The sequence below is a fragment of the Rhododendron vialii genome, chromosome 6a (assembly GCF_030253575.1).
Source record: "Rhododendron vialii isolate Sample 1 chromosome 6a, ASM3025357v1".
Taxonomy (NCBI): Eukaryota; Viridiplantae; Streptophyta; class Magnoliopsida; order Ericales; family Ericaceae; genus Rhododendron; species Rhododendron vialii.
In genome coordinates, this window is record NC_080562.1 from 41,865,039 (window position 1) to 41,892,354 (window position 27,316).

At 38.8% G+C, this 27,316-nt stretch overlaps 3 protein-coding genes and 2 long non-coding RNA genes across 8 annotated transcripts; 4 read left to right on the plus strand and 1 right to left on the minus strand.

Annotated features, from left to right (window-relative positions):
- The first annotated feature begins 821 nt into the window (after nucleotides 1–821).
- On the plus strand, nucleotides 822–2,420 carry LOC131329609 (long-chain-alcohol O-fatty-acyltransferase-like). Its single transcript, XM_058362834.1, has one exon. It carries the CDS (start codon nucleotides 1,181–1,183, stop codon nucleotides 2,276–2,278), a length of 1,098 nt encoding a protein of 365 aa, XP_058218817.1. The 5' UTR covers nucleotides 822–1,180; the 3' UTR covers nucleotides 2,279–2,420.
- Nucleotides 2,421–7,479: 5,059 nt separating this feature from the next.
- On the plus strand, nucleotides 7,480–11,159 carry LOC131329611 (uncharacterized). Its single transcript, XR_009200804.1, has 2 exons — nucleotides 7,480–7,974; nucleotides 10,725–11,159. It is a non-coding gene; the product is annotated as an uncharacterized LOC131329611 (long non-coding RNA).
- A 1,788-nt stretch (nucleotides 11,160–12,947) lies between these two features.
- LOC131329613 (probable long-chain-alcohol O-fatty-acyltransferase 5) lies at nucleotides 12,948–14,439 on the plus strand. The gene has a single exon (XM_058362840.1). It carries the CDS (start codon nucleotides 13,188–13,190, stop codon nucleotides 14,283–14,285), a length of 1,098 nt encoding a protein of 365 aa, XP_058218823.1. The 5' UTR covers nucleotides 12,948–13,187; the 3' UTR covers nucleotides 14,286–14,439.
- A 118-nt stretch (nucleotides 14,440–14,557) lies between these two features.
- On the minus strand, nucleotides 14,558–26,975 carry LOC131329612 (protein ENHANCED DOWNY MILDEW 2). Of its 4 annotated transcripts, none has more exons than XM_058362836.1 (20): nucleotides 26,837–26,975; nucleotides 26,125–26,257; nucleotides 25,361–25,806; nucleotides 25,172–25,268; nucleotides 25,009–25,059; nucleotides 24,163–24,305; nucleotides 22,704–22,800; nucleotides 22,461–22,559; nucleotides 21,889–22,136; nucleotides 21,690–21,779; nucleotides 21,142–21,603; nucleotides 20,834–20,981; nucleotides 20,648–20,749; nucleotides 19,244–19,336; nucleotides 18,828–18,869; nucleotides 18,117–18,227; nucleotides 16,315–16,386; nucleotides 16,102–16,220; nucleotides 15,944–16,007; nucleotides 14,558–15,842 (listed from the first exon to the last, which is right to left on the minus strand). In XM_058362836.1, exons 3-20 carry the CDS (start codon nucleotides 25,765–25,767, stop codon nucleotides 14,886–14,888), a joined length of 3,402 nt encoding a protein of 1,133 aa, XP_058218819.1. In that variant the 5' UTR covers nucleotides 25,768–25,806; nucleotides 26,125–26,257; nucleotides 26,837–26,975; the 3' UTR covers nucleotides 14,558–14,885. The 4 variants fall into 4 exon arrangements, with proteins under 4 accessions (XP_058218819.1, XP_058218820.1, XP_058218821.1 ...); XM_058362837.1 differs by having other exon boundaries at nucleotides 26,125–26,275; nucleotides 26,837–26,969; XM_058362838.1 differs by lacking the exon at nucleotides 26,125–26,257 and having other exon boundaries at nucleotides 26,837–26,962.
- Nucleotides 24,231–25,002, plus strand: LOC131329614 (uncharacterized). The gene is made up of 3 exons (XR_009200805.1): nucleotides 24,231–24,342; nucleotides 24,381–24,458; nucleotides 24,678–25,002. It is a non-coding gene; the product is annotated as an uncharacterized LOC131329614 (long non-coding RNA).
- Nucleotides 26,976–27,316: the final 341 nt, after the last annotated feature.

Sequence of the window (27,316 nt, forward strand, 5' to 3'; positions counted from 1 at the left end):
CGCTTATTGTTTTATTCTCTTGTCAAAATGACATTGATAAAGCTAGTACTCCCTCTGTCCTTTTTTCATTTTGAGCTGTCCTTTAATAAGTGTCCATTTTGTAAAGTTAAGGGATAAAAGTTGATGTATTGTCTATTTTGTCCCTAAAAGTAGATTTTATTTTGAAAAGTTAGTGAGTAAAAGTGTAATGATGATGGGTAAGTAAGGAAAGTGAAGAGAAAAGTTGATGTGAAAGATGTAATGATGATGTCTTTTTAATAAGTTGAAATTACGAAGCAGGACACTTAAAAAGGGACGGAGAGAGTATAACTTTATGCTATGGGATGCTCTTTTTCCTGAGGTGTCTAAAGTTTATGCTAACTTGCATGCACCTGGAGAACGTTTCTAAAGTAAACGACCAAGCAAATTTTTGATTGTCTTCGAGTTTGAATCAATAATCAACAAAAATTAGGCATAAAACTAATAAACATGAAAAAAAATTTGAATAAAGATAAAACATACACTTGTTTCTAAATGTGCAAAAAGTATTAGTGAAACAACGCCTAAATTTGATTTCACATTGGACAGAATATCCTCAAAATTCACAGTATTTTGATTCTGTTCATGATGACCTCTTTTTGTTAGATCTTGAAATTGAAAAGTATTTTGCCTAACAACCGAGATGCTCTATAAAATATCTTTAGTCAATACACCCATGTTGTCTAGCGGTTCGGGCCGATGCTGACGCTTTGAAAATACTCTTCAAGATTAGTGGCCGCTGGCGTAGAGCTATTCTTTCGTTAAAAAGTAAAAAATAAAAAGTATCTTTAATCAAACATGGTTTGTTGCAGCAGATTGGCCCTCTAAAAGTCTAAGGTTTTGCACCACAAAAGATGTCAAACCTTTAATCTACAGTGTATTGTAGATTCCCCCCCAAATTAATGGATAAACTACGTTTGGCTTACGTTGTTTAACACATTTTTTCTATCCACCTGCAGCATGCTCTGTCCTAGAACAATATATAATTGATGGATCAGAGTCAAACTACTTTTGACAGCATTAATTATACCAAAAAAAACCAGAGAGACCATGATCAGATCAATAAACGAATCAAAGGCACTACCAAATGAACAAAAATTTCCGATTCTAAAGCATTTTCTCGAGATAATTTTCCCCAGAAAAAAGAAGAAGGGAGAAGAAGATGGATAGTGAGATCAAAAACTTCATAAAGGTATGGATAGTATCAATTGCATCCATTTGTTACTGTTATTTCCTAGTCAAACACATCCCAAAAGGCTTAATCAGGCTCATCTCCCTCTTGCCCATCTTCTACCTATTCATAATCCTCCCCTTGGAACTCCATTCCTTGCACCTTGGTGGACCCACAACCTTCTACCTTGTTTGGCTTGCCATTTTCAAGCTCCTCCTCTTCTCCTTTGACCAGGGACCCTTATCAGATTCATTGACAAACCCATCAAATTCCCTCCTGCATTTCATCTACATTGCACTATTACCCATCAAGATCAAACAAGATCCACATCCAAAATCACCCTCAAATGCAAAATCCAATCAGGACCCATCTTCAAATAGTGCTAGAAATGGGCAGAGATCAGCTTTTCTGCCTATAAAGGTGTTGCTTTTGGCCATGTTGTTTCGTACAGACAACTATAGGCAATATTTGCACCCTTACATCATATGGGGTTTATATTGTTGCAATATGTATTTGGTTGTGGAGGTTATACTAGCCATGGGTGCAATCCTGGCTCGAACCATTCTGGGCATTGAGCTCGAGCCGCAGTTCAACGAGCCCTACTTGGCTACATCGTTACAAGACTTTTGGGGCCGTAGGTGGAACCTCATGGTTACGGGTATTCTACGGCCCACGGTGTATGGCCCGGTCCAGGGTATGTCAACACGCTTGTTGGGCCGGAGTTGGGCTCCTCTACCCGCCGTGGTGGCCACTTTCTTGGTTTCGGGTCTCATGCATGAGTTAATATACTTTTACTTGACACGTGTCAGTCCCACGTGGGAGGTAACGTGGTTCTTTGTCCTACAAGGAGTGTGCACGGCGGCAGAGGTGGCGGCAAAGAAGGCGGTGGCCGGCCGATGGCGGTTGCCTTGGGTGGTTTCAGGGCCGATAACGTTGGCGTTTGTTGCGGTGACTGGTGTTTGGTTGTTCTTCCCACAGATCACAAGAAATGGGGTGGACCAAAAGGCCATTGGAGAGTCTCAAATTTTGTTTAATTTTTTCATGGCCAGCGTCCAGAGGACCATTTCACTTGTTAGGGGCTTGTTTTAGAAATTTCAGAATCCTTCGGTGGAACGAGACTCAATGCAGTTAGACCAAAAATAGCAGCAACACTTCCAGGAAATTGCAGCTGATGTTTGGCTCAAGGAACTTTACACTTTATAATCCTGCAGAACTCTTCATGCTTCTTCACACTTTTTCTTCTTGGAAAATGACTCATTGCTATCCAATCATTAGCTGGGCTAACCACTTGTTTGTGGGTGCTATAACGCTTCTCACTTGGATATTTGAACCGTTCGTTCCTCTTATAAGCACTGATATGTAAATAATCCATAGAAAAACCAGCTGCACACCAATAGGTGATGGCCATATGATTGAATAACATGAAGTGCAGAATAGTAAGCCAAACCTTTCTACTCAAAGCTAAAGAGCATATTGAAAGTAGCAAAAAAAAACTATCTGCACATTAACCCAGCCCTTAAGCACAAGGGGCAAACATTGAGTCCAATATGTATCCACTTTGGAGAACACAACATGAGGATCGGAGATGCCATTTCTACCTGCTGTAACTGGCTCATACCCTGAAGTTTATAGTCATCTGTATGTTTTGGGAGCCAACATCGGGTCTGGTTCCGATTATGAGTACTAACCTCAGCATTTTCTTAATTTTGATGTTCTGGAAGGATATTCCAAGAATGCTCTAACAGTTACTATAGGGTAGGGAAGCACATTTCTTTTAATGGGAATGCTGGAAAAAACTAACCCTATGACATATCCATTCTTGTGGCAGTGTCTAAAATACTTTGCTACTGGCTGCTCAGTAAAGATCCAAATGCCATACCTTATATCCATAGCTCAGAGAACTTTGCACGCTTCTGCGACTATGGATAACCCAAAATCAGAAACATCTGAGCCAAATATATGAAGGATTTCCCATGAGCTTTTAGCCAATGCAATGATGACATCATCATTCAATAACTTTCTTCTTCTTGCAATTGCTGCCATTGCCATCTGCAATTCATGAGACACATTTTCACAGATCAGAACACTAAAAGAGTTTCTTAAACAAAAGTTGCGTAAAGTCTCAACTTGTTTATATTAAACAGTTAACACTAAGGAGGCCTTCAATATGCCATGATCATTGCACTACTATTTGCCTCTCTTTCAGCCTTTCCCAATGCAATTGTATATCATCCAAGCCAGTAAAACCTAGCTAATAAATGGAAACTCAACTGTGAACACACTCTTACATAGCGGGATTTTGAAATTTTGAGTTAAGTTTGCATTTCTGGCGTTATGGGGAAAGAAGCTTGGTCCAATTAATCTCAACTGCCAGCAGAGCTACTGAAAATTCGCAATTCGTTTGATATTGACTGGCGATCCTTGCGAGCAATATCTTTACAAACAGCAACTTTTTCTTTCCTCTAGCGATCTTTGGTTTCCTTTTCTTTCTATTATCACTCTATACATCCACTAAGCAAATATTCTGGAATAACTACGAGCTCAGATCGAATCATATTAACAAAATGAAACCTAAAAGCATAGTTGGTGATACCACTTATGCTACAATTGGAAGATCAAAGAATCGAAATCATCAAAACAAAAAATCTTCTACTCAATATCAGAAGGAATGGAAAGATAAACCTTAATATCAGCAGGAAAGCTGGCAGCAATGTCTCCCAAAACCACAATGATATCCTCAAAATGCTTCCCAACAACTCCGAGACACAAGCTCACCAAACTGGGAGGTTTTGGCTTCTCAAATGGTAATATTGTAACAAAAAAGAAAAAGAAAAAACTCTCAAGTTCACACAAATATACAAGAAATTGTATCTTATTCTAGATTAGAAAAAGGGCGTTTAAAGCCAATTAGCTAACACTGGCATAACAACTACAACTATTTTTATCAAAACATCAATCAGCTCAATTGTATTGTTCAAAAGGGTGTCTTTTCCACTACAACTGCTTAATCAAAACAACAATATGCTAAAACGGGTATTGTCCAAAAACCTGCCTTTTGACTACAACTGTTCTATCAAACCAACGATCAGCTAGACTTTATTATTAAAATGCGGGTCTTTTCCACTTCAACTGTTAACTGAAAACAACATGCTAAATTGAATTGCCCAAAAGGGTGTCTTTTCAATTCCAACTGTTTTATCAAAACGAAAAACGGGTAAATTGCATTTTCCAAAAGGGTGTCTTTTCACCTACAACTGTTCAATCAAACCAACAAATGCTAAATTGAATTTCCCAAAAGGGTGTCTTTTCACAATTGGATGAAATTATAGAGTAGATTTTATCGTAAGGATCTCATATTCTCCCTCTTTAGATCATAAGGGATACATTCAACGCCCAAAACAAAAAAAACCAAAAACCTACATATAGGGAATATGAGGGTGATAAATTCATTGTTGCAGCCTAAAACTGTGATCCGATGTCTAGAGTTGTCATATGAATCAAGCTACTCGAGTTTTGAGTTCTTACCAATTGATCGAGAAGATTTTTTCCATGGATGCTACACATTAACGGATAAAAATTGAACAACTCATATCACATGTACTGATGTGCAGTTTACGTGTAAGTTTTCAGGGCAGCAAGACAGTGGCTCATTAAAATACACATTTTAAAGCTTGTTAAGTTATCAAACCAAGGTTTGAACATACTTTTCAAAACTAGTTAAAATTTTGAGCTAAGCTTGCAAAACCCACCACTCGGCTCGACTGGTTTACATCCCACCAACATCATTTGTTCAAGCATCACCTAGCAATGTTAGTCAATCATCAAAAGAAAAAAAAAATTCACAGTCCGCACCCTTAAAAACAAACCAGGCAAACTGAACAAAACTCAAAAAAGGGAGAAGAAATCAAGCAACCATTTTCATATGCATGGTCATCATTTTTGGATACGGAACCCTTTGACAACTTACGTGTAGACTAATCCTGGGAAGCATTGAGAGCGTTGAGTGGAAAATCCAAAAGCTCCAAACTTTCTTCTCAATCACAACACAAGCGTCGAGTATTTTTTATGAATTTCAAGGATGATTCAGTCCTCTAAACTTCGCATCTTCGAACCGGCGCGGGATTAAGGCGGCGGAGGCGTGAAAGGCCAGCGGCCCAGCTGGTTTTCCAACCTCATGTATACCGAGTTATTTTGGGTTTGATTCAATGTGGTCAATCTCATAAATATAAGCCTGAATTATTTCTAATTCTCTCCGATGATATACTTATCTGTTATTCGATTAGAATAAATTTCCACAGAACTACAGTTTTCCTTGAGTTCTACAATGTGGACGATTCAGATTTTTATAAAAATGAACAAGATTCCACAAATTTCCAATAGAAGCCATGTGAACTAACTCCGCAGGTTGAGAGTTCTTTCAGGTTTCGATTCAATGTATCCAAATTCATTAATCTGTATGGGACTCGATAAGAGCTTCTCTCTACTTTCTTGTGTTCAGCTTTTCTGATTTTCTCTTTGTATAAACCATAACCTCGCACTTATGCAGTGTCTCAGCAACGGTGATCCCAATTGGGCTACATATTGTAATTTGGTCTATCTAGAGCTAGGTTTTGATCCGTCGAATGGCCCAGTGCTGTTGCTGGATTTACTTCTAAGTTCACCTAAACTAGAAGCTCTTGTTTTTCCAGAGGTAAGTTGGGTTCTCTGATGTTACAGATATTACAAATTTACAAGGATCTAATTTGCTGTTATCTGAAATAGTGCAACTTCTCTTTCTTCATTAGGGATTGACATGTTAGACAACTTGCACAAAAATCTGAGATATTCTAATTATTAAATCAAATAACATGTAGCATGAATAAAACAGAGCATGCATATAAGCAATTTAAAATTGAGAGCATGAACTAACTAACAATTAAATATTGAGAAAAGGAGTAAAAGAAAATCTGGCCTGAGATACAATCGGGAGGCGTGATGCACTGTCTTAAAGCCACTAGTCCTCCCCTACGTGAAGGTGTTGACGGATTATAGTGACTCCAAGATTCAACCCGAAATGCTCTCACACTTCCTCTTCCAATGGTCACGTCCACTAGGAGGATATGAACGAAGCCACGAACCGGAGTTGCCCAAATATAATAAGTATAAAAGTAGTATTTTGTAGTAGAGAGCTTTTGAACGAGAAAGGTTGGAAAAAGGATGTTAGCTGAGAGTAAAAGAGAGTGGTCTGTGATGAGTTTCTTGGATGTATATAATGTGGAGACAAAATGGTGCTTATATAAGACTTTTGGAGAATACCACAACGGGCAAAACCATTATTATAATTATGGATATTAAAGCCATATAGAATGATTTGTTTGCCTTAAATTTGTTGACCAAATTAATCTGCTTCTCTAGGAAGCTGTTGTGTCACAGAGTTAAGAGGGAATTTGACAACTTTAATTCCTCAAACAAGGAGTTACAAAATCTTGTGCTATCAATTCCATTGCAATCATTTTCTTACCTGAAAATAGTAGATTCATATGACCAGTTTTGAAACTTACAAACATAATTATATTTCAACATTCATCAGGGAACGTGAGTATGACGTTAACAGGGACATTTTTATTTTTATTTTACCTCTGGAGCCCGCCAGAACGAGTGCCCGAATGTTTATTTCTTAGCCTCAAGAAAATCGAAATCCACAAGTTCTGTGGCGATGAAGAAGAAGAGCTGAACCTGGTGAAGTACCTGTTGAAGAATGGAATGGTATTGGAGAAGGTGACGATTTGGTGTCACTACTTGTTCGGTGGTGATAATTCCTTCAGCTTTAAAGATGAATTGGAAAATTATCCCGGGGGCTCAACGAACTGTAATTTCAGACTTTGTATTCCATATCTGGTGCCAATCAACAGCAGCAGCAGCAGCAGCTGAGCGTTTTCTTTGCTGATCTCCTAGACTTAGTCGGAACCATGTGTATTTAGCTCCCACTCTTTGTCTCGATCGACCATTTTTTGAACTGAATCGGAATGGCTTATCTTCTTTTCTACCAATGGAAACGGGAGAGTACGGCTCCTGTAATTGAGAGAGAGAGAAGTTGCAGATCAAACCAGCGCCAAGAGGTGACGAGAACAGTTGTTTACTTGGGCTGATGGGCTGGGCTTACTCTTCGTATCGAGCTTTTCTCAAAAACGACGTCGACCTACGGCTCGCACATCAAAAACGACGTCGCCTGCAATCAATAACACTTCGCAGGTTGAAATTGAGAAGTCATTTGAAAACCATGTTAAGTAAATTGTGATCTCATTGGGGCTTCTCTCTATGATCGAAACTGTTCATTCTGTAGATATTGTCGAGGAGATAAACTGTGATGAAGATCATATCAATCACGTTCTTATTGGTACATAATCTGAGAGGATTGGCGTGAATTTTTTGTTATGAAAATAGGTTTGGGCATACTGGATCGTACCCATCTAACATAAAACGACGTCGCTCGTTTCTATTGAAACAGCGGAGTAGGAACTGCCACGGTTTGTTCAAAATTGCGAGCTTGTTCTGGTTTATCTTCGTGATTGAGACAGTTCATTTCGTAGAGATTGCCAAGAAGATAGACCATCTTGAAGTTCATATAAATTGAATTCTGATTGGTACATAATCGAAGTAGATCGCAGTGAATTCATTTTTGCGAAAATAGAATTGGTCACACTGTATGAAATCCATGTTTTTTATCAAAGAAAAAGAATAAATTCACTCCGACGGACGAAGGGACGTCCCCGACGACGGAGATTCTCGCTCCATTGCAGTAGCAGGTAAACTTCTAATCTTCCATCCTTCAACGCTATCTGTTCTGATAACCAGTAAAGCTAATTTCGATTTTGCATAGCTTGCTAATTGTTCTTGGGAATAATTTTGCAAAAAATGGAAACAAAAAACACGAAGGAAACTGCTCCCAACTCCATTCCAAGTTTGACAACAATTGTGTTTGTACGAGATTCCTATGGTCGCTTGAATTTTTTTTCCTTAATCTGTTGATGATCTTTCTACTTCTATTAATTGAGGCAATTGTCAAGTTGACCAGCATGCTCGTTTTAGGATTTTGGGTAATGAGTACAGAGAGAAATGAGAGTAATAAATGAGAGAAAATTTATTGGAAACCGTGTGCAGAGAGAAAGTCCAAAGTCCAAAATTGCAAAACAAACATGGTGTTAGTGTATTACTGTTTGAGCTGTTGCGAGCACTGGTTTTTGCGATCAAGATTAAGGTTTCTTAGAATGGAAATGATTGCTTTCAGTGTGAACTTCATCCCTTCAAGATACCATTTTTGTGTGAACTTCCGCTTTTCCTTATACATGTTTAATGTATGAACCATTCAGTATAGAATTGTATCTTCCTTTGGAGTTACCCAGAACCCAGGGGAATACCCTGATTCCTTAGTTTGTCCAAAAAAATTCTTGAAAGTGTTTGTCTGTGATGGCCTGCTCGAACTTGAAATTTTTTTTTTTTTTTCTTTTTTCTCAGTTATGAGTTAGCGGAAAAGTATGTAGTCATAAGTATGTGGTATAGCATTCTGTTGAGGAAGAATGCTGTCAAGTTGAATAAGTTCAAGGTAAGCTATAGACTAAGGAGTTGGTCTAATGGATGAGACGCCCTCTCTCCCTCTCCCTATCCCTCCAAACCCATTTTCGTTTAGTGCCCCATAGTCAGCATAAATGACGGACCCTGAAAAACGCCTCCTTTCAAAAGCAGGTAACTCAGTGTCATCACTTCTCGCAATCGTAGGTACGGCCACTTCTTCAAACTATATCTTCGCATTTCCATAAAATCCTATCACTTTGCAGCTGTTCTTTACTAACTCTAGTTTTCTTCGGTACTAGTTTTTCTTCCTTACCCTAGTTGTAGTATCAAGCAACTGAGCATCATTTTACATATCCATATTTTGAGCACTATTTTATGGCGTGGATTGTTATTCTCAAATGTCCATTACTTTGCTGATTCAGAATTTTTCTTCTTCCATTGTTAACTAAACCATGTAGAATTGTTTTCATTGATTCACTTAGTTGCGGTTTCTTATTTTGATTTGTCAAATTTTGTTCTGGTGTAATCATTCACAGCCCCTTTGGATGGAGGGTTCATGAGAAAAGAAAGGAAAGAGTTATGGTTTCTTGTAAAATCCTAATTTGGATTGAACATTTTGGTGAGAAATGGAGAGAAAGGAACAAAAAAGAGATGTTTTGATTGGCTCTTCCCCTTTCTCACCCAATCTCACCAAAAATGATGAGATTTGGTGAGAAAGGGCTCCACTTTCTTATCTCTCCTTTTCTCACAATCCAAATGAGCGATCAGCGCCCATTGTATTTGGAGTAGTTGTAATATAAGTGTTACTATTGAACAGTAAAAATGAGCATGCTTGTACAAAATTAGCAAAGAGTGTGAATTGATCTAAAAAGGGAATACTTTGTGTTGGTCACTGGACTAGTCGCAAGAGATGTGGCAACAACGAGATGTGAATCATTGGCGGGCTAATCCCGGTAGAGATACATAGAGGTTCGAGAATGATGTTATCTTACCGTATACTGGCAATGCATGTCTGAACCTAGAAACCACACTGTAAGATTGTAAAGCGAAGTCCCACATCGTTTGGGTACCAAAGTAATATGAAGTATATAAGCGTGAGGGCATTCTCACGTTAATAGCTAGCTTTTGGGGTTGAGTTCTACACAAGATTGTGTAATAGAGATTACCTAGGCATACCTTAAAACCCTTACCCTAACATGTGGTACAAAGTTTTTTTGGGGGTGTATGATCATTCTCGTTTTTCATCACCAAATACCATCTGAACCAATGTTATTCTTGCATGGCATGGAACTCTTTTGATTTTCTTTTTCTCTTTACCTCTTTGCCCAGAAACCAGCAAAATTTTAAAAAAAAAAAAAATTTATCCCCCGTTGAGTGACTTAGATTAATTTACTTTTTAGTGACTAAGTTATTTTACTTATTAGCGCAATGAGAATTAGATTGAGGAAAGGCAATGGATTTAGCCACCGTGAGGAGCACAGATGGTATTGCATTCATTAATTTGTTCTAGGATTATTCTAACATCCGCCCAAAGGGGTAGGATAATAGGTAAAAAGGTGCATTGATATCCGAGAAAGGTGTATTGATATTTGTGAAAGTGTATTAATATTCATGAGATATGCATTGATATCCGAACTTGTTTGGAATTACGTGTATATTATCCTTTGCTTAGTGGGCGGAGGTTACCAAAACCGTTTATTCTAAAGTACAGTAAATGCCATGGCCTTTGGGGAACCAGCAAATGTAGGAATGCCAATGTTTATTGAACTTGTACATCGCGCAAGACCAATTGCCTCAATTGCCTCCTAGTGATGCACTGAGTTTAAATATGTGGACAAATATTTTGGAAGTTATAACGCTGACTGTGCTAAAACATGAAGAACATGACAATTGCTTCAATTTGGCCTAATATTTTTTTCAATTGTTTTCTTTCGTTGTCGGGATATTCGAGTTGAACTTTGTTCTTTGCATTTTCCTTATGCAGTGTGAGGAATATTTTGAGTCATGGATTCAAGATTGCCAGTACACGGCATGAAAGTTCAGAAAAATTTCTGAGGGTATGGATATTAGTGAAATTGAAGACAGGATCAGCAATTTACCTGATGCGGTTCTTCGTCGCATTCTATCTTTTCTTCCAACAAAAAATGCAGTGCAAACAAGCACTTTAGCCAAAGATGGAAGTACCTTTGGGTTTCGGTTTCCCATATCGACTTTGGGAGGAGAGAGAGGAGTCTGTAGTAACTTGCCGTTGGAATTCTTGAAGGTATGAAGTAGCAGTAACAGAGTGATCCATGCTGTGATTGATAGCCATATCTTGATTACGTTTTTTTTTTTTTTTAATCTCTTCTTTGATTTTTGGACTTTGAAACTTCGGAAGGGCTCTGTTGTTGTTGCTGTTATTGTTCTTCTTCTTCTTCTACTTCTCCTTTGCAGTTTCAAGCCACGCAAGTTATTGCTATAACGTAACGATAGTAGTTGTTCTTCTTCTCCTGCTTCTTCTCCTTGGCGGTTTCAAGCCATGCAAGCAGGGCCGGCCCAACCCCAAGGCCCAAGAGGCCTGGGCCTTGGGCATCCTAAAAATGTCCAATTTTTGAGGCACTCCAATTTTTTTTGTATTTGGATTTGACTAGAACTCTTTTTTAGTCCAATACCATAAAAAAATGCCCATCTAACATGCAAATAAAGGCCCAACATGCAAATAAAAGGCCCAATAACCCATATGACCCAAAAACTCGGTGGCATTTTTGTAAATCAGAGAACTAATTGGTCCATTTTTGAAAAAAAGAAAACAAAAGCTCTGGCACGTTTTTCCATGAGTTTGCATTCTCTCCGGCTGGTCAGGAAACTCAGCCATTTCCACCCCACCAATAGATGCGCGCCACCTCAGCAAATGCCTTTAAATGCTTTGGAAAGTCATGTTCACAAACAGAGCCTTCACAACAGTACAATTACTTTGGTTATTCCATTACTTTCCCATGTTTTTGAACGGCATTTCTTCTTCTCCTTTTTTTGTACTACATTTGAACGACATTTCATGTGACTTGATCAAAAAATAATAATAATAAACGACATTTCTTTCCCTTGTAGCCGTTCAGCTTAGATTTTTTGGGATTTTTAGACTTTTGTCCTAATTCAAATTTATTAATTTTAAGTTTAACTTTTGTGAATTACTAATTCGTCTTGTCAAGACAAATCAGAAGAGTAAGAAATTACTATGACTTTTACCGGTTTTTTTTTTTGAAATATATCTAATATAAAGACGGCCTTTTGCACTTTATCTTAGATATTTTAAAAAATATTTGCGTAAAAGTCTTAATTTTTTTATATTTTCAATTCTTTTCGTTGAGATGAGTCAATAATCCACAAAAATTTGACGCAAAAGTGCAAAACTAATAAACGTGTTTTTTTTAATATGGACAGAAACGGAAAAGCCCAAAAATTTCTTAACGGAACCACATCTAAAACTGATTTGTTTCAACAAATTAACTGAAAAAAGAGAGAGGAATGGTGCGTTTATTTTTAGCCTTCTCATCTACTTCTGTGATGGTGGGAAGGAATTTGTCATGAGGAATTTTTGCTTCTAGAAATGTAAGACGAGTAGTATTCAAGGGATACTAATTCATTGTTGAGATAATATGTATTTGTCTATTTGAATATTTTGTATTTTGTGTTCGTATGTAATAATTAGTAGAACTTTATATTAGTTTGACTTTCTCGTATTTTGATCGTTATTGTAAAAATTATTAAGTATTAGGGACACACTCTTCTTAATTTGGCCTTGGGCACTCAAAATCCTTGAGCCGGCCCTGCATGCAAGTTATTGCTATAACGTTACGATATGGCGTGCACCTTGATCAGTAATGGTAATGGTTATAATTTGGCGTCCTCGAGCAATTATGTTAATTTTAGCAACGTTGTTCGATTACTGCCATCTCTGTTGTCAAAAAAATTGAGCCCGCCTAACATTCATCCCAACCAATTACTATAGAGAGGAATCCTTGATGACGTAAACTTTTACACTGCCAAATTTGATGTCACATTGGACACGATATTGTCAAAATCTGAACATATTTTGATTTCTGATGACCCTTTTTTCTGGCTAAACTTTAACAATGAAAGTTACTTTTTGCCTATTATTAAAGGTTCATCTTTTGTCAAACATGGTTTGCTGCAACGTTGTGTAAGATTTTGCACCTCAAAAGATGGAGGTAGTTGTGGCTGTGGACCCAAACCTTTGATCTATACGACTATATATTGTTGACGTTTTCCTTGATTGATGGAGACTCGTGATAGCCACCCAGCACCCGCAAAGGAACTACTGTTGGCAGAGCATTATTTGATCAGATCACTAAACTGGATCAGAGGCACTACCCAATGAACAAGAATTTCCAATTCTAAAGCATTTTCTCGAGATAATTTTGCCAGGAAGAAAAGAAGGGAGAAGAAGATGAACAGTGAGATCAAGAACCTCATAAAGGTATGGATAGTGTCAATTGCATCCATTTGTTACTGTTATTTTATAGCCAAACACATCCCAAAAGGCTTAACCAGGCTCATCTCCCTCTTCCCCATCCTCTGCCTCTTCTTAATCCTCCCCTTGGATCTCCATTCCTTCTACCTTGGAGGGGGCGCAACCTTCTGCCTTGTTTGGCTTGCCAATTTCAAGCTCCTCCTCTTCTCCTTTGACCAGGGCCCCTTATCAGATTCACTAACCAACCCATCAAATACCCTCCTCCATTTCATCTACATTGCACTATTACCCATCAAGATCAAACAAGACCCACATCCAAAATCACCATCAAATGCAAGATACAATCGGGACCCATCTTCAAATAGTGCAAGAAATGGGCAGAGATCGGCATTTTTGCCTATCAAGGTGTTGCTTTTGGCGATGTTGTTTCGTGCATACTACTATAGGCAATATTTGCACCCTTATATCACATGGGGTATGACCTGCTGCAACTTGTATTTGGATTTGGAGGTTATGCTAGCCACGGCTGCAGTCCTGGCTCGAGCCATTTTGGGCATTGAACTCGAGCCGCAGTTCAACGAGCCCTACTTGGCTACATCGCTACAGGACTTTTGGGGCCAGAGGTGGAACCTCGTGGTTACGGGTATTCTACGGCCTGCGGTATATGGCCCGATCCAGAGTATGTCAACACGTATGTTGCGCCGCAGTTGGGCTCCGCTACCTGCTATCATGGCCACTTTCTTGGTTTCGGGCCTCATGCACGAGTTAATATTCTTTTACTTGACACGTGTTAGTCCTACGTGGGAGGTAATGTGGTTCTTTGTCCTACAAGGAGTATGCACGGCAGCGGAGGTGGCAGCAAAGAAGGCCGTGGCCAGCCGATGGCGGTTGCATCGGGTGGTTTCAGGGTTGTTGACGTTGGTGTTTGTGGTGGTGACTGGTGTTTGGCTGTTCTTTCCCCAGTTCACAAGGAATGGGTTGGACCAAAAGGGCATCGAAGAGTTTCAAATTCTGGCGGATTTCTTCATGGCCGGCGTCCAGAGGACCATTTCACTTGTTAGGAGCTTGTTTTAGAAATTTCAGAATCCTTCGGTGGAACTAAATCAATGCAGTTAGCCAGAAAATAACAGCAACACTTCCAGGAAATTGCCGCTGATGTTTTGCTTAAGGAACTTTACAGTTTATAATGCTGCAGAACTCTTCATGCTTCTTCACACTTTTTCCCCCATGGAAATGGCTCCTCGCTATCCAATTACTCCTTTAGCTGCGCTAAACAGTAGTTCATGGGATTGAATAACATCCAATCCATAGAAAAACCAGCTGCACACAAATAGATGATGGCCATCTGATTGAATAACATCCTCATTAACAAATCAATGGTCAAAATTTACAACAGTACTTTTTTTCAAGATATATCAACCTGGATTTCTATATGGACGATTAACTCAAAAAATCCTACTGTATGAAATAAATAATTTGAACACCAACAAAAATGCAACCTGTGGTGGGCAGCTAGACTATTTTTTTGTGCTCCAAGCTTTTTCTTCGCCTGATGGGGATCCAAGCTCCAACCGCGAAGTGCAGAAAAGTAAGCCAGACCTTTCTACTCTAAGCTAAAGAGCATACTGAAAGTAGCAAAAAACCTATCCACACATTAAGCCAGCGGGAGGAGTTCTACTGCCAAAAGGGCCCATAAGCACCGGGGGCAAATATCGAGTTATATATGTACCCACTTTGGGGAGCACGAGGATAGGAGATGCCATTTCTACTTGCTGTAACTGGCTGATACCCTGAAGGGTTCGTTCTTGCATGGTTTAGCTCATCGAGCCGTGGTGCATATCGCTGCATTGTAGACATGTTCATCCTATCGTACGACAAGTCTGCTGCCGCTAAACCCAGATACCCAGGAGCTTGACCTCCCAAAAAGATGTTTCTTTGACCGAAACTACTGGGATCTTGTTGCCCATAAGGTTGAAAATTTGGTCTTATTGAATATTCCCTTGTGTGCCGTTCTATCTCACTGACATAAGATCTACTATTACCACGACTATCTGTGTTCTCCCTCTGGTAGAGTCCAAATTGTCCCCCCAGGTTACCGCCCTCCACATTGCTGTTTCCATAGCCAGTTGCAATGTCGGAGGCAAAAGCGGGTCCAGACCCTGTTCGGAAGTTTGAATGTGATTCAGATACACCATAGTTAGCATGACGTTCAGTTGAAAATTCTCTCCCCTGCTTTCCTTTGTTCCGCTTCTTCTTCTTCTTATTTAGATACTTGTTAGTTTGATTTTTCTCATGGCTTCGGTTCCCAGGGACATTACTGTCACCACTACCAACAGGGATACCTTCTTTTTGAATTTTAGACACACTTGCTCCTCTTTCTTGGAGTGGTTCATGGAGTTCACTTTTTTCAAGATAACCATCGAGCCCCACCAAAGGTTGACCATTCAAATCATGATCATCTTCCAAATGTGGTTTTTCCTGGACCCTTGACGAGTGTCCGTGCTGTTGAGCAATTGCCATGTGTTTCGCAGTCCAATCAGGGCGACTCCAGAGGTAGAGTGGAGGTGGATTCACATTCCAATCCTCCAGTTCATTGTTGTTGACATCAACAGATCCAGGTAAATAAAACGACTGAAGCAACAAAAACAGACGGCTATAAATTACTGACCAATCAAGCAATACAGGTCACACATTCAGCCACATAGGAACTGCACAGAATGTGTCTATTTTACCTTGCCAGCAAGCAAGGCCTTGTCCTCCCAAACCAGATCATAAGGAGTACGCTTTTTGTCCAACCTGGAAAAGGCAAAGGGTAAGGTAAAATCACACACACAGAGAGAGAGAGAGAGAGAGAGAGAGAGAGATGAACGAGTAGCAAGTATGCGTGCACCTTTCTGTCTCCGCAGGAACAATTAGGATAAGGAGCTTTGGCTTAAACTCAAGGGCCTTATCAATGAACTTATTTGCAAGGGCGGCATTTACTCCAAAAGGAGGATTAAGCCCCATGATCTACTCAAAAACAACAAGGGTTCTGTCATGCAATCGTTTATAACCAGGACTTCAAACATCTAAAGTTCAAAGGGGAAAGAAAAATTATTCTGACCAATTGTGACCCAGGCCGCAATTCATTTGGCTGGACAGTCATCCAATCCCTCTTCTCAAAGTTAAAGTTATTCTGTCAAAGAAAGGATCAACAAACACCAAAATGACAATGAGAGGGATGGAGGGGGAGGGGCTTTAGCAACTAAATTTATGAAACAGATCAAACAGAACTAAATCTTTTTAAGCAAGGTCATTATGGCAAAATACAACAAGGGCATATGCATCACAGATCATATCGCTCGAATTGTTTTAATCACTGGACCCATCCGCGCATGTACGCATGTGAAAACAATTGCAATGTTTGAGAAAGGGTCTCTAAATGCAAGTAGAACCTTCAGTTGTAAAGTACCCAAAGAATGCCAAATCAGTACAGGAACAGAGCTATAAGTAGAAGATTGGTAGCCAATAACCATTGTATGAAGAAAATCTCCAAGCCAAAGGGAAAATAAAACACCACCACAATGATTTTGGGTCCCTCTTATATTTTAGTTGAAAGGGATGACAATAATCTTAGAGCAGACTTATCTTATGTATAAAACCAGATCAAAACCATGAATCTGTTGAAACCAGAAGGAAATAAGAACTTGAAGGTTCAACAGAACAGATTATACAGGGCTTAAAAACAGATTATACAGGGCTTAAAAAAACAATCAGAGCACTGAACTTCACAAAGCGCAAAGACCAATCATCTAGAAATTAGAAAACACGTTCACATAGCTTGGAACAAATGAACTGAGTTTATAAATTGCAGGGAAAACAAAACAAATACATGCCCTGGTAGCTAAAGATAAACAAGCTGACTCTATTCTCTACAAATAACCTTTATTTAATCTTTTTCTTTTTTACCTAAATAATTGCCTATCCTTTTTCCTTTTACTTTTTCCTACTCTTTTCAAATGCTACATTTTTACAAGAGTCATATTTTAACAGCCATATTCCAACGATCATAATTTTATAATGGTCACATTGTAAATAAGATTATTATTTTTATTGTTGTGCCCATATTTTCTTTTCCAACTTTGGAGCGACTCATTTCTTGAAAAGATGAAGTTAGTTTTAAAATAAAATTACAATTTCCTACAACAAGGACTATTTCATTTAATGCGGACCAATATCATTGAGTACCAGCAGCTTTTGACTTAAAAAAATAATGAAATAGTTCTTTGCCTTGTGAATAGTTGCACAGGTGAACAAGAGAGGAACTGCTCATTTTTCATATTTGACCGAAGTGGAGTAAAGAGTCTTCCGCAGCACCTTTTTTGGGGTTCAGCATGCCACTTCAGCCAAACATGCCATTTGGCGAGACAAGTAAAGACGCTCTAAGAGTCACATATGCAACTATTTGAAATATTGGTTTTAATAACAATTATGACATCAAAATCATCAACATGTTACCATACTCATTTTTCCCAAAGCAAGGATGATTTAACAAAATTTTCCATATCTAAGTGACTACATTATGATAAACAAAAAAACTGACTCACATACTCCGCGTATGATACCTGGCCTATCCAGGATCTTTTATGGGTGCAAAGAGGATCCAGGAGTAGCGCACAAATTAAAGAAGTCGGCACAAAATGGACACATTTGGGGTTTATGATGGTCAAACTCACACTTGACCAGAAAACCAATCAAAATGCAACAAACCTAACTACACCAAAACAGGGAGGGGAAGCAGCAGCAAAACACAAATCAACATAAAAAAAACACAGAGTTCCTTGTGCACATTCTAAAGAAATAATTAGTTCATCACGACTGATACACGACAGGCAGATATTTTTGATTAGGAAATGTACAGCTTACCTTTGCTTGTAAAAGATCGAAGTTTCTGTATAAGCACTTCTTCCCTGTCTCATCAAGCTTCTTCTTCACGAGCACACTGAAATCATTGGCTCCGCAACAGAAGTCAACTATCTGTTTAAAGGTGCAATAAGCAATTGAGTTCTCCAATTAACTTATAATACAACTGGGACTAACAAGTACATCACATTATGCGGATCAAAAAAAAAAAAGTACATCACATTATTAACCATACTCTCTCTACTGAGTACACTAAATTATTTTGATGAGATTGTATCCTGCACACTTTCATTTGCTCAACTAGCCCAGCCAACCAAATGGTTGGAACACCAGATGCAGGACTCGCTGGAGGTGGTGGCTGAAGTTGGGGTGGCCATAGATTGACATGGTGGGTGGAGGAAATGAGCAATTGCTTGCAAAAACAAAGGGAAAAAGCAGCTTTTTCTTTATTTTACAGAATGTAGACACTCCAAAAATGTTTCAAGTTCATCTAGAAATCAAAAGATTCAAAACAGATATCAAACATGTTTGTGTCGCAAACAACAATTTTTTAATAAACGGCAAAACCCTTTGTGGTTGCGGCAAATTTTTCATCCTTTTTTTTTTTTTGGTGGTAAAAACATGTCTGGTATGGTGTTTTCACTGAGAAAATGTCTAAGAAATTACATTTTGTTTCCGAAAATTATTAAGGGATAGGAGAGCACAAACGCTTACCATGTCGCCATCTTGTACATAACAATGGAGCCTTTCGACAATCTGCATATTGGAAATGACCTTTCAGGATTTATGCATTTAGATAAGCTCATCTCTAGTGGTTATGCATATCCACACAGAGTAGAAAATTAAAATAAAAATACAGAAAAAATCCTTTGAAAAAAAACCATGAGAGTCTTGCAAACTTCGTTTTCAGAAGTTTAAACTCTTAACAAACATTAGCATATCTTCCCACTAATGGGATCTGCTACCAACTTCATAACACACTTAATCAAATTCAACTTAACTCTAAATGACTGCACCACGAATCATCAAAACGATATTAGCTGACTTAATAGTGCAAACACAAGGATGATTTCTATTAAACCTATCAGCATGGATTTTATATGCGAAAGCATGATACATATTTGACTCACCTCTTTCAGCTTGTCCACTTTCGTGAAATGGCGTCCATAAGATGTATAGCGCACCCCATGGAGAAATGGTGCAAGGTACACTCTAAGCTTGTTCTACGGCAATAGGAATCAATGAAGCCCATAAAAACAACAATGATATCAGATGTCAATGAAGCAGATGCGAAAAGATAATCCCATTTATTCTAGAATCATGTGCATGCTGGTGCAGTAAACTTCTAGCGGAGGAAAATACAATAGCAAACTAGCCAAATAAAAGATGTTGGATGGGGATGAATGAATCCAACTAAAAAGGACAACAATTAACAAAAATAAAACCACAAAGGACTATGACCACTAACACCTAGAAAATACTTCGTAATTGAAACAGAATATCCTTGGAGGAGAAATTCCAAGCCGAACACTGAACTGTCGAACACTGATGCCTACGAAGCACAGATACTTTATAAGGGTGTTGCATCTGCTGTAACTGTATAGGTATTCAAATGAAATCTTTATACAACCTATAGACTAAAAAAAACATCAAGTTTACCAAATTAATACTTTATTTCAAATTATTGGTCTTGTCCATCAGAAAATCAAAATGCTTTCTTACCATTCTTGAGATCTTTCGTACAACACCAAAAACAATAAAAATATGCACTAGTAGGAATGTAGTAATGTACCCTAGCTGTTATTATTTAGGTATTTTCATATCATTGTATCCATATCCCATCTGTCTCCATAATTGATAGAGCGTAGCCATATGATCTGCAATAGGCATACCAGCACCCCTCAGGTCTGCAGCATGATCTCATTCTGTGGTCGCAATTTGTAGTAGAGATGATGACAGAGTATGATTTATGCAAACCAGACAATCTTTCACTGTTACCAACAAGAATTTGATTCAAGAAAAAGTGGGGAGGAACTGGTCGAGAGAAGCAGCAGTCCTAGAATGAGCTTTATCAAAACTATCCCTAACAATATCACCAAACCAAGCCTTGAGGTCAGATAGTTCACATATCAATGCATAAACTTATTATCAGAGAGGGGGGTTGTCAAGGAGACTCAACTTTGAATCTACTTAGTCAGGGAATGCAACCTAAGCTTCTAAGGTGTACTCTAAGAGACATTCACTTATCCATCTAATCATCAAGACACAAGTACTTGAACCTTCTGTCAACTGTGATGTCACAAAGATCCATTCAAGGCAATTGAAGACAGAGTGAAATAGGTGGGGTGATTCTTCCATGCTAGATGCATCAAGTGTGAAAGTAAACAACAAATCTTTCAGGTCAAGTTGACAAAGTTGATAAAAATGAACAGAAAGCAAGTGTAAAGAGGTGCCACTCGATTAACTCAATTTAACTACAAGAGATCAGTAGAAACCCCGGGAAAAAAGGTTCAGGATAGTAAAACGACAATCACCTTCCACCTAACCATCTGATGGAGAACCTCAGGTTCACACATTGCTTTCGCATCTTCCATGCTGCAACCTGCTTCTAGCTTCTTTAAGGCTGCACAAAGAGCCTGCAGATGCATGTTAGCTCAAGAGCAAGACAAACAATGACGCCATTGAAACCACTGCATACACAGGATATTGAAGGTAGATACCTCAACAGAACCCTCCACTTTTCCCAACGTAGTGGACTTATCCACTACATGTTTTGGTGAAACGCCATGCATATTTGGTCCTTTGTGCTTTTTTATTATCTCATCCAGCGTGATAGAAGATGTAGCACGTTTAATTAAAGCCAGCATTCTGCATAGCAGGAAACAGAATAAGACCAAGGAAATGTACTAGCATTCAAGTTGATTACTGCATCTAGGGCCGCTCTATTGTCAACGCCAATTAGAGTAAAAAACGCATTAAACCAATACATCCACAGGATATGATAGGTGATGGAACAACTATCTGTTACCTCTGCTTTGCATCATCATCTAGTTTCAGGGTTTGGTTATGTTCACAATTAGGTGTGCTCTTCTTCCTAGAGATAATTGTCTCAGGACCCATATTGCTTGAGGCATGCAACCTCTCAGAAGTGGACTTGCCGACTCCTGTAGAGGCAGTTTTGTTCAAAGGCTTCGAAGATGTACCAGCCACTTTTTGTTTCTTGGAAAAATCAGGGTCATTCGATCTTTTCACTTTCTTATTTGAAGAATCAACCTCTTGGATAGTTGAAGATAACTCAACACCTCTCTGTGCTTTGCCAAGAGTTCTCTCTCTGGGAGCATCCTGACGTGCCAGACTTCCCTCTCTGTTGAAAATTTTCTCCCTGCTTGGGAATTGATGTGATGCTTGTTTCGTCTTTTTTCGTCCATCATCTGGGAACTTTATGTGGTTTCTAATCGGAGTTTCCATTTCTTCATCAATTGGATGTTTTCTGGTAAAAAGACAAATGCCAGTTCATAATCTGCAAGCGACTGTGAGATCACAAAGAAGAGCAGCTAGAAACGTAAGAGCACGTACAAGCAGTATATCAGAATACGGTTGGGAATAAGATCTTCCCAAGCCCTTTGTATGATGCCTTCATCATCCAGATCTTCAAAAGCAATTTTCCTGATGACAGCAAACCAAGCATTGGCCACCAGAGACCAGAGGTTAAATGTAGGCCAAAAGATTTTATAACCTTGTTCAGAAACAAGAAATAGCCACAATTAAGCAGTACCTAGGCAAGCATTTTCGGTGATACGACTTGGGACACCGTCTGCATACAGCAAACTGCAAATCAGGATCCATCTTATCTTCACCCTGTTTGCAGACAATGCATTTATGAATGGGACACGTGAAAGATTCCCCAGCAGCAATCTTCATCCGAGATTCTTCCACGTCAGCAGCACTCTCACGGTGGAGCAGTTTTGCAACGCAATGTGGATGGTAAAATCGGCCACAAGTTGCAGAAACACAGGGGAAAACCTGAAAAGTATTTAAGACGTAGAAATTTGAGCAATTCCGAAACAAATCCAATCACTGTGCACAAAAAAGTGAAAAATGTGGCTGGTATAGACACCCAGCTCTTCCACATGGCATCACTTGTGCTAGAGATGTCTTGGATTCCCCTCCCATGGTTGGTCAAGCAGTTCTCAACGCAAGTAAATATCTCATACCTCCCTTCTAATGTTAGGGCACGCGCATACTCCAAATCTTGTACGTGGTCTCCAAACAGAAAAAGTAGTTCAACTGGGAGATATGGTCAGTTGACATTAAAGAAATAGTCCAATTTCCAGAAGATTATCATACCTCAGCACCGGACAACTTATCAGAAGAGCCTAATTCCCCACAAGAGAAGCACTGGTGCTGCTTGTATTGACAATTTTTACAGAAAAAAATCTGCATTGCCTGAAAATGCATATATGAATTTTAAAAAGCCTGCTAAGAATCTACTAATCAAAAAAGAAATTAGTGCGATAGAAAATCATAAAACATCATGAACCGAGCAGAACAATGCAAACCATCAGGTAGAAAAATGGAAGAATAGCATACTTCTACTTGTTCACTGGAAAAGCCAAGAGATTCACACTGGGACTCAGCACCAGCTTCTACAGTAGCATGAAATGACCTCATGCACCTCCCTTCACAACTGTATGAGATCAAATACACCATAAATTTTGCTTTCCAATTGTAAAATTGGCGAAAGGGAAAAAAAAAAAAGGAATCTCCAATAAACGTGTCACTCAAACAAGAGATAAGTACGCCATAATGAAATTAAATACAAAGAACGAAGTAAACCAAAGGTGGACCACACTAATTATGATAGTATCAGAAGATAGCAAAAGAGAAAAAGGACTGGCCAAATAATGGCAAATAATAGGGGTAGCTCATATGGTAGAGCGCTAACTTCACATGCGAGAGGCACAGGGTTCTGGCAAACAATAGGGGTAGCTCATATGGTAGAGCGCTAACTTCACATGCGAGAGGCACGGGGTTCGATTCCCCGGACCTCCAAATCTGCATACTTCAGTTTCCCTCCTTTGTTTTGAGCTGATTAAAAAAAATGGCAAACAAAAATCACCACATCACACCTCAGCCTGCAAATCCTTTGTATATAGAAACCCCACTGAGCCTCTTTACAAAGATGCTAAACACAATATGCCGAGTCAAAACAACCCAAAACTGACCAAAACTACATGTTCCCGTAAGTACTTGTTCGTTTTCAATACAATAAGGTATTTTTTCATAAGCAGTATGGAAGGAATGTATTATCTTTAGAACATAAACAATAGCTAGGAGTTTATCATTCTCTCTCAATTACAAAGAGCATTTTGAAGGCATTACATCATTCAAATTCTGTTTCCAATTCTTCAGTAAAAGTATACCAGGACTCTCAGTTTTCAGACGTACAAGTGAAAATTGATATAAAAAAAAACCCGGAAGGTGTAACTTATCAGGCACAGATGGTAAAAGGGCGGGGACAGTCCTATGGTCAAATGACTCAAATCTTGCGAGCAGAGCGGCTAAGAAGCACAGATAGAACAGCGACACAGTGGTTCTTAGAAAATATGGAGGGTAACACATGATGGGAACGCAACTGAAAGATACATATTCCTTCCAGTATACATGACAGTGGTTTAACATACATTGGTAGCATCCCCTTTTGATGACTTTTAGATTTTTCACTTCACTTAAAAGAAAACACCATGGTGCATGTTTTCCTCCATTTATTATTGCCATCGTACTCTTTGGCGTGTTATGTATAACTACTTTTGTTGCCGGGAAGTTTCATCATTTTTATTTTGAGCTATACTATTCTTTTGGAGCTTTAAGTCTATCCTTTATACTCAGAAAATGTCACCAGAAAAAAACACACAGAGGAAAACGACAATTGTGACATGAATAACGGCCGAGAAAATATTAGCGTAGTTGAACAATACTAACAATAGTGCACCCAAAAAAAAAATTTGCCCAAACGTTCAGAAGAAAACACTCAAAAGAGAATGCATACCACAAAAGATCTCCGCCATTATCACAAATGGCGCAGACAGAATCAAATAGGTCGACTTCTTCATCGGATCCGTCATCTTCTTCAATCCCATCCATCATATAATCATCCACAATAAACCCAACGCGTTTTACTGTTCCATTGTCCTGCCAAACCAGCAAATAAACTCTTACCAAAAGAAATGTGCATGGAGAGAGAGAGAGAGAGAGAGAGAGAGAGAGAGAGAGAGAGAGAGAGAGAGAGAGGTTGCACTGCAGAAGGCTCCTTTTAGTAGTGCCAGTTGGAATTGAATGACTTAGGTTGTGTTTGGTTGAGAGTTTAGTTTAGTTTAGTTTTGGTAGTGGGTGGAAAGAGAAATAGAGTAATGATTGAAGATATGAGTAATGATTGGAGAGAGATAGAGAGAGATGTGAAAGTAATAATTGAAAAAATAGGGTAATGATTGGAGAAAAAAGTAGGGTAATGATTGGAAAACAAAACTAAAACAAAACTAAAATGGCAAACGAACAAAGCCTTAGACATTTTGGCAACAATCAAAAGGGTGGCGTTTTAGAAGTTGTGTAACTTTGGCTTATGAAAATCTGATTGTTGGTATAGAAGAAAAACTAGATTTTTAAGGATTAAGGCATATGGGATAAAGTTTGCTATTTCTCTTCCTTTTGGAGTTCAGTGACACTACCATTTGAGGCATCTCCTTCGTTCCTGATTAGTAACAAAGGTAAAGTCCTGTGTGATACGATTCTCTCTCTTGGTGGATGCCCCATCCCGTATGTAATTTTAATTTTTGTACCCCTTATCAACGAAATTCCATATTGCTTTAAAAAATAGAGAGAGTTGAGAGAGTATAACCTCATCAAGAGCTTTCTTCTGCCCAGGCTTCTCGAGAAATGCAACTAAAAACTGTTACAATGCACAAACCTACCGCAGAGTGAGCTCATAAACAAAATACCTAAAATGACCATAATCTATCACAAGAAGGTCAATCCGATGGTAATGGGAAAATTGTATGAACCTTAGAGTTTGCTAATGTTTCATCCCTCTTAACAACTTCACTGATAAAAGTTGTGTGGTCTATGAGATCATTCTCAGAAGGTCTGGTCTCATTGGAGCTGTACATGGCATAAAACTCTCAATTTATGTACAATAAGACAGAAGAGAACGAAAGGTAAAAAGCCTGAAAATCTGTGATATGGGTGCAAACCTGAAAACTTTAGACAAGTTATCCCACACAGATCCCCCAAAGGTTTCGGGGTTCTTCCTCACAAAGCATAGGAAATGCATGGTGATCAAGATTGTTCTGATTATGCCCTCGAAACTCTTTCTAGGCTTTTGAAGATTAATCCAGTTGTTCTCCTTAGATAACACAGATATCTCCAGGTTCACATCTGAAAGGTTGAACTTCCATGCTGTGACCTGCTTATATATTAGAAGGCCATTGTCAGCAGTCCCACGCAGGAATATCTGTTTTCCCTCACAATCCACTCCCTCAACATCGTTCCATTGAACTGGTAACTCTGAAAATGAAATGGGCTCTTCGTTGCCATCAACAAAATGGTAGTTCGAGACAGTATGTGGCACGGCCTCGCCCTCGTCATCTGAAGAAGCCATTCTCCTCTCCCAACCACTATGCAACTACTACTTCACAACCTAAACAAGAAATGCACGAGAAAACACAAAACAGCTTAGAGCCAGAAATAAAAACCCCAGTTAGATGCCCTTAAAACACTTTATTTAGGGTTGTAAAATTAGCATTTTCGAATAATGGGTTCATAGCAATCAAAAATCGGCACCTTTAACCAATTGATTGGTCCGCCGCAACAAGAAAAAAATAAAGGAATGTAGAGTTTGATCCCCAAACTTTTCATTTCTAACGACCTAGGGCCAACAGAAACCTTCACACAACTTTGTTTTTGAACTTCAACCATGGTTTTTTCATTCAATATTCGATCCCAAGATGGAAATCACCTTCAGTGCAGAGCTTTCCTTGTGATTCTATTGCCAACTTCAAAAACAAACAGCATTAAGATCTCATTCTGATTGACAATTGTTCCTATGAGGCCAATGTTCGTGATCGGAGCTGTTCCGTTTGTAAGGGCACCTGCAAAGAAAAAAAGTACTGACTGATCAGAGTCAGTCAAACAACTCAAACATTAGAAAAATCATCATCCGAACAAGTTTGTTCATGATATCATATGCTTTTCGAAAATGGAGCTATCCTCTTCATATACCCTACAAGGTGAAGGTTTCCGATCACCAAAGTGGGCCCATGGTGATCCCACATAGAGAAAAATTTACCGTGCTCAAAACTTGATTTTGCTATTCTCTCCAATCAAACAGTATAAGAGACTTTTGTTCCCTTCTTTTCTACAAGTTCCAAACAAACCCTAATTTCATGATTATTTCAAAACATCGAGAAGAAACACTTTCTTTGTGAGTGCTCGTCCCCATCTGACAACGATGAAATATTTCATCCTCTCTCCTATCAATCAGCTCACCAAGAAACCAAATAAACCGTACAGTCTCAACATAGAGATGAATTTAGCTGAAACATTAGACAAAAAACCAAAAAGGAAAACCCACGAATTCACCCAAATAGCGTTTGGTTCGATTAAACAAAGTAATTTCAGGTACGGCTTGAAAAATCAGCATAAATTTACGAAGAATAACGGGTGCTTACCTATGTAGAAATCCTAGATTGCCTACGCCCTAGATTCCTGAAAAGCCCGCGATAGATTGCTTACGCCCTAGATTCCTGAAAAGCGCGCGATATTTGTACCTGACATACGTATAATAGTACTCCTATATGATTTGGATTTTGTTCGTCATTTATACTCGTGCTCGCACTATAAACAAAAAGTCCCGGGGTTAAGCTCCAGTCCAGTCCAGTTTTGGGCTTTTGTGGACCCCTCCCGAGGGGTCCACAACAATGATCGGAATCGTTCATTATGTAGAGCTTATCGAGAATGGTATCTTTGCAAAAAATTGGCTTGATTTAACATCGATAGATACATGAACAAAACATATTTGTACGAGAAAAAATGGAAAATTATGAGTTTCAATTTAATTTTTGTCATCGCATTTTTCTTATACAAATCTGTTTTGTTCATGTATCTATCGATGTTAAATCAAGCTAATTTTTTGCGTGGATACCATTCTC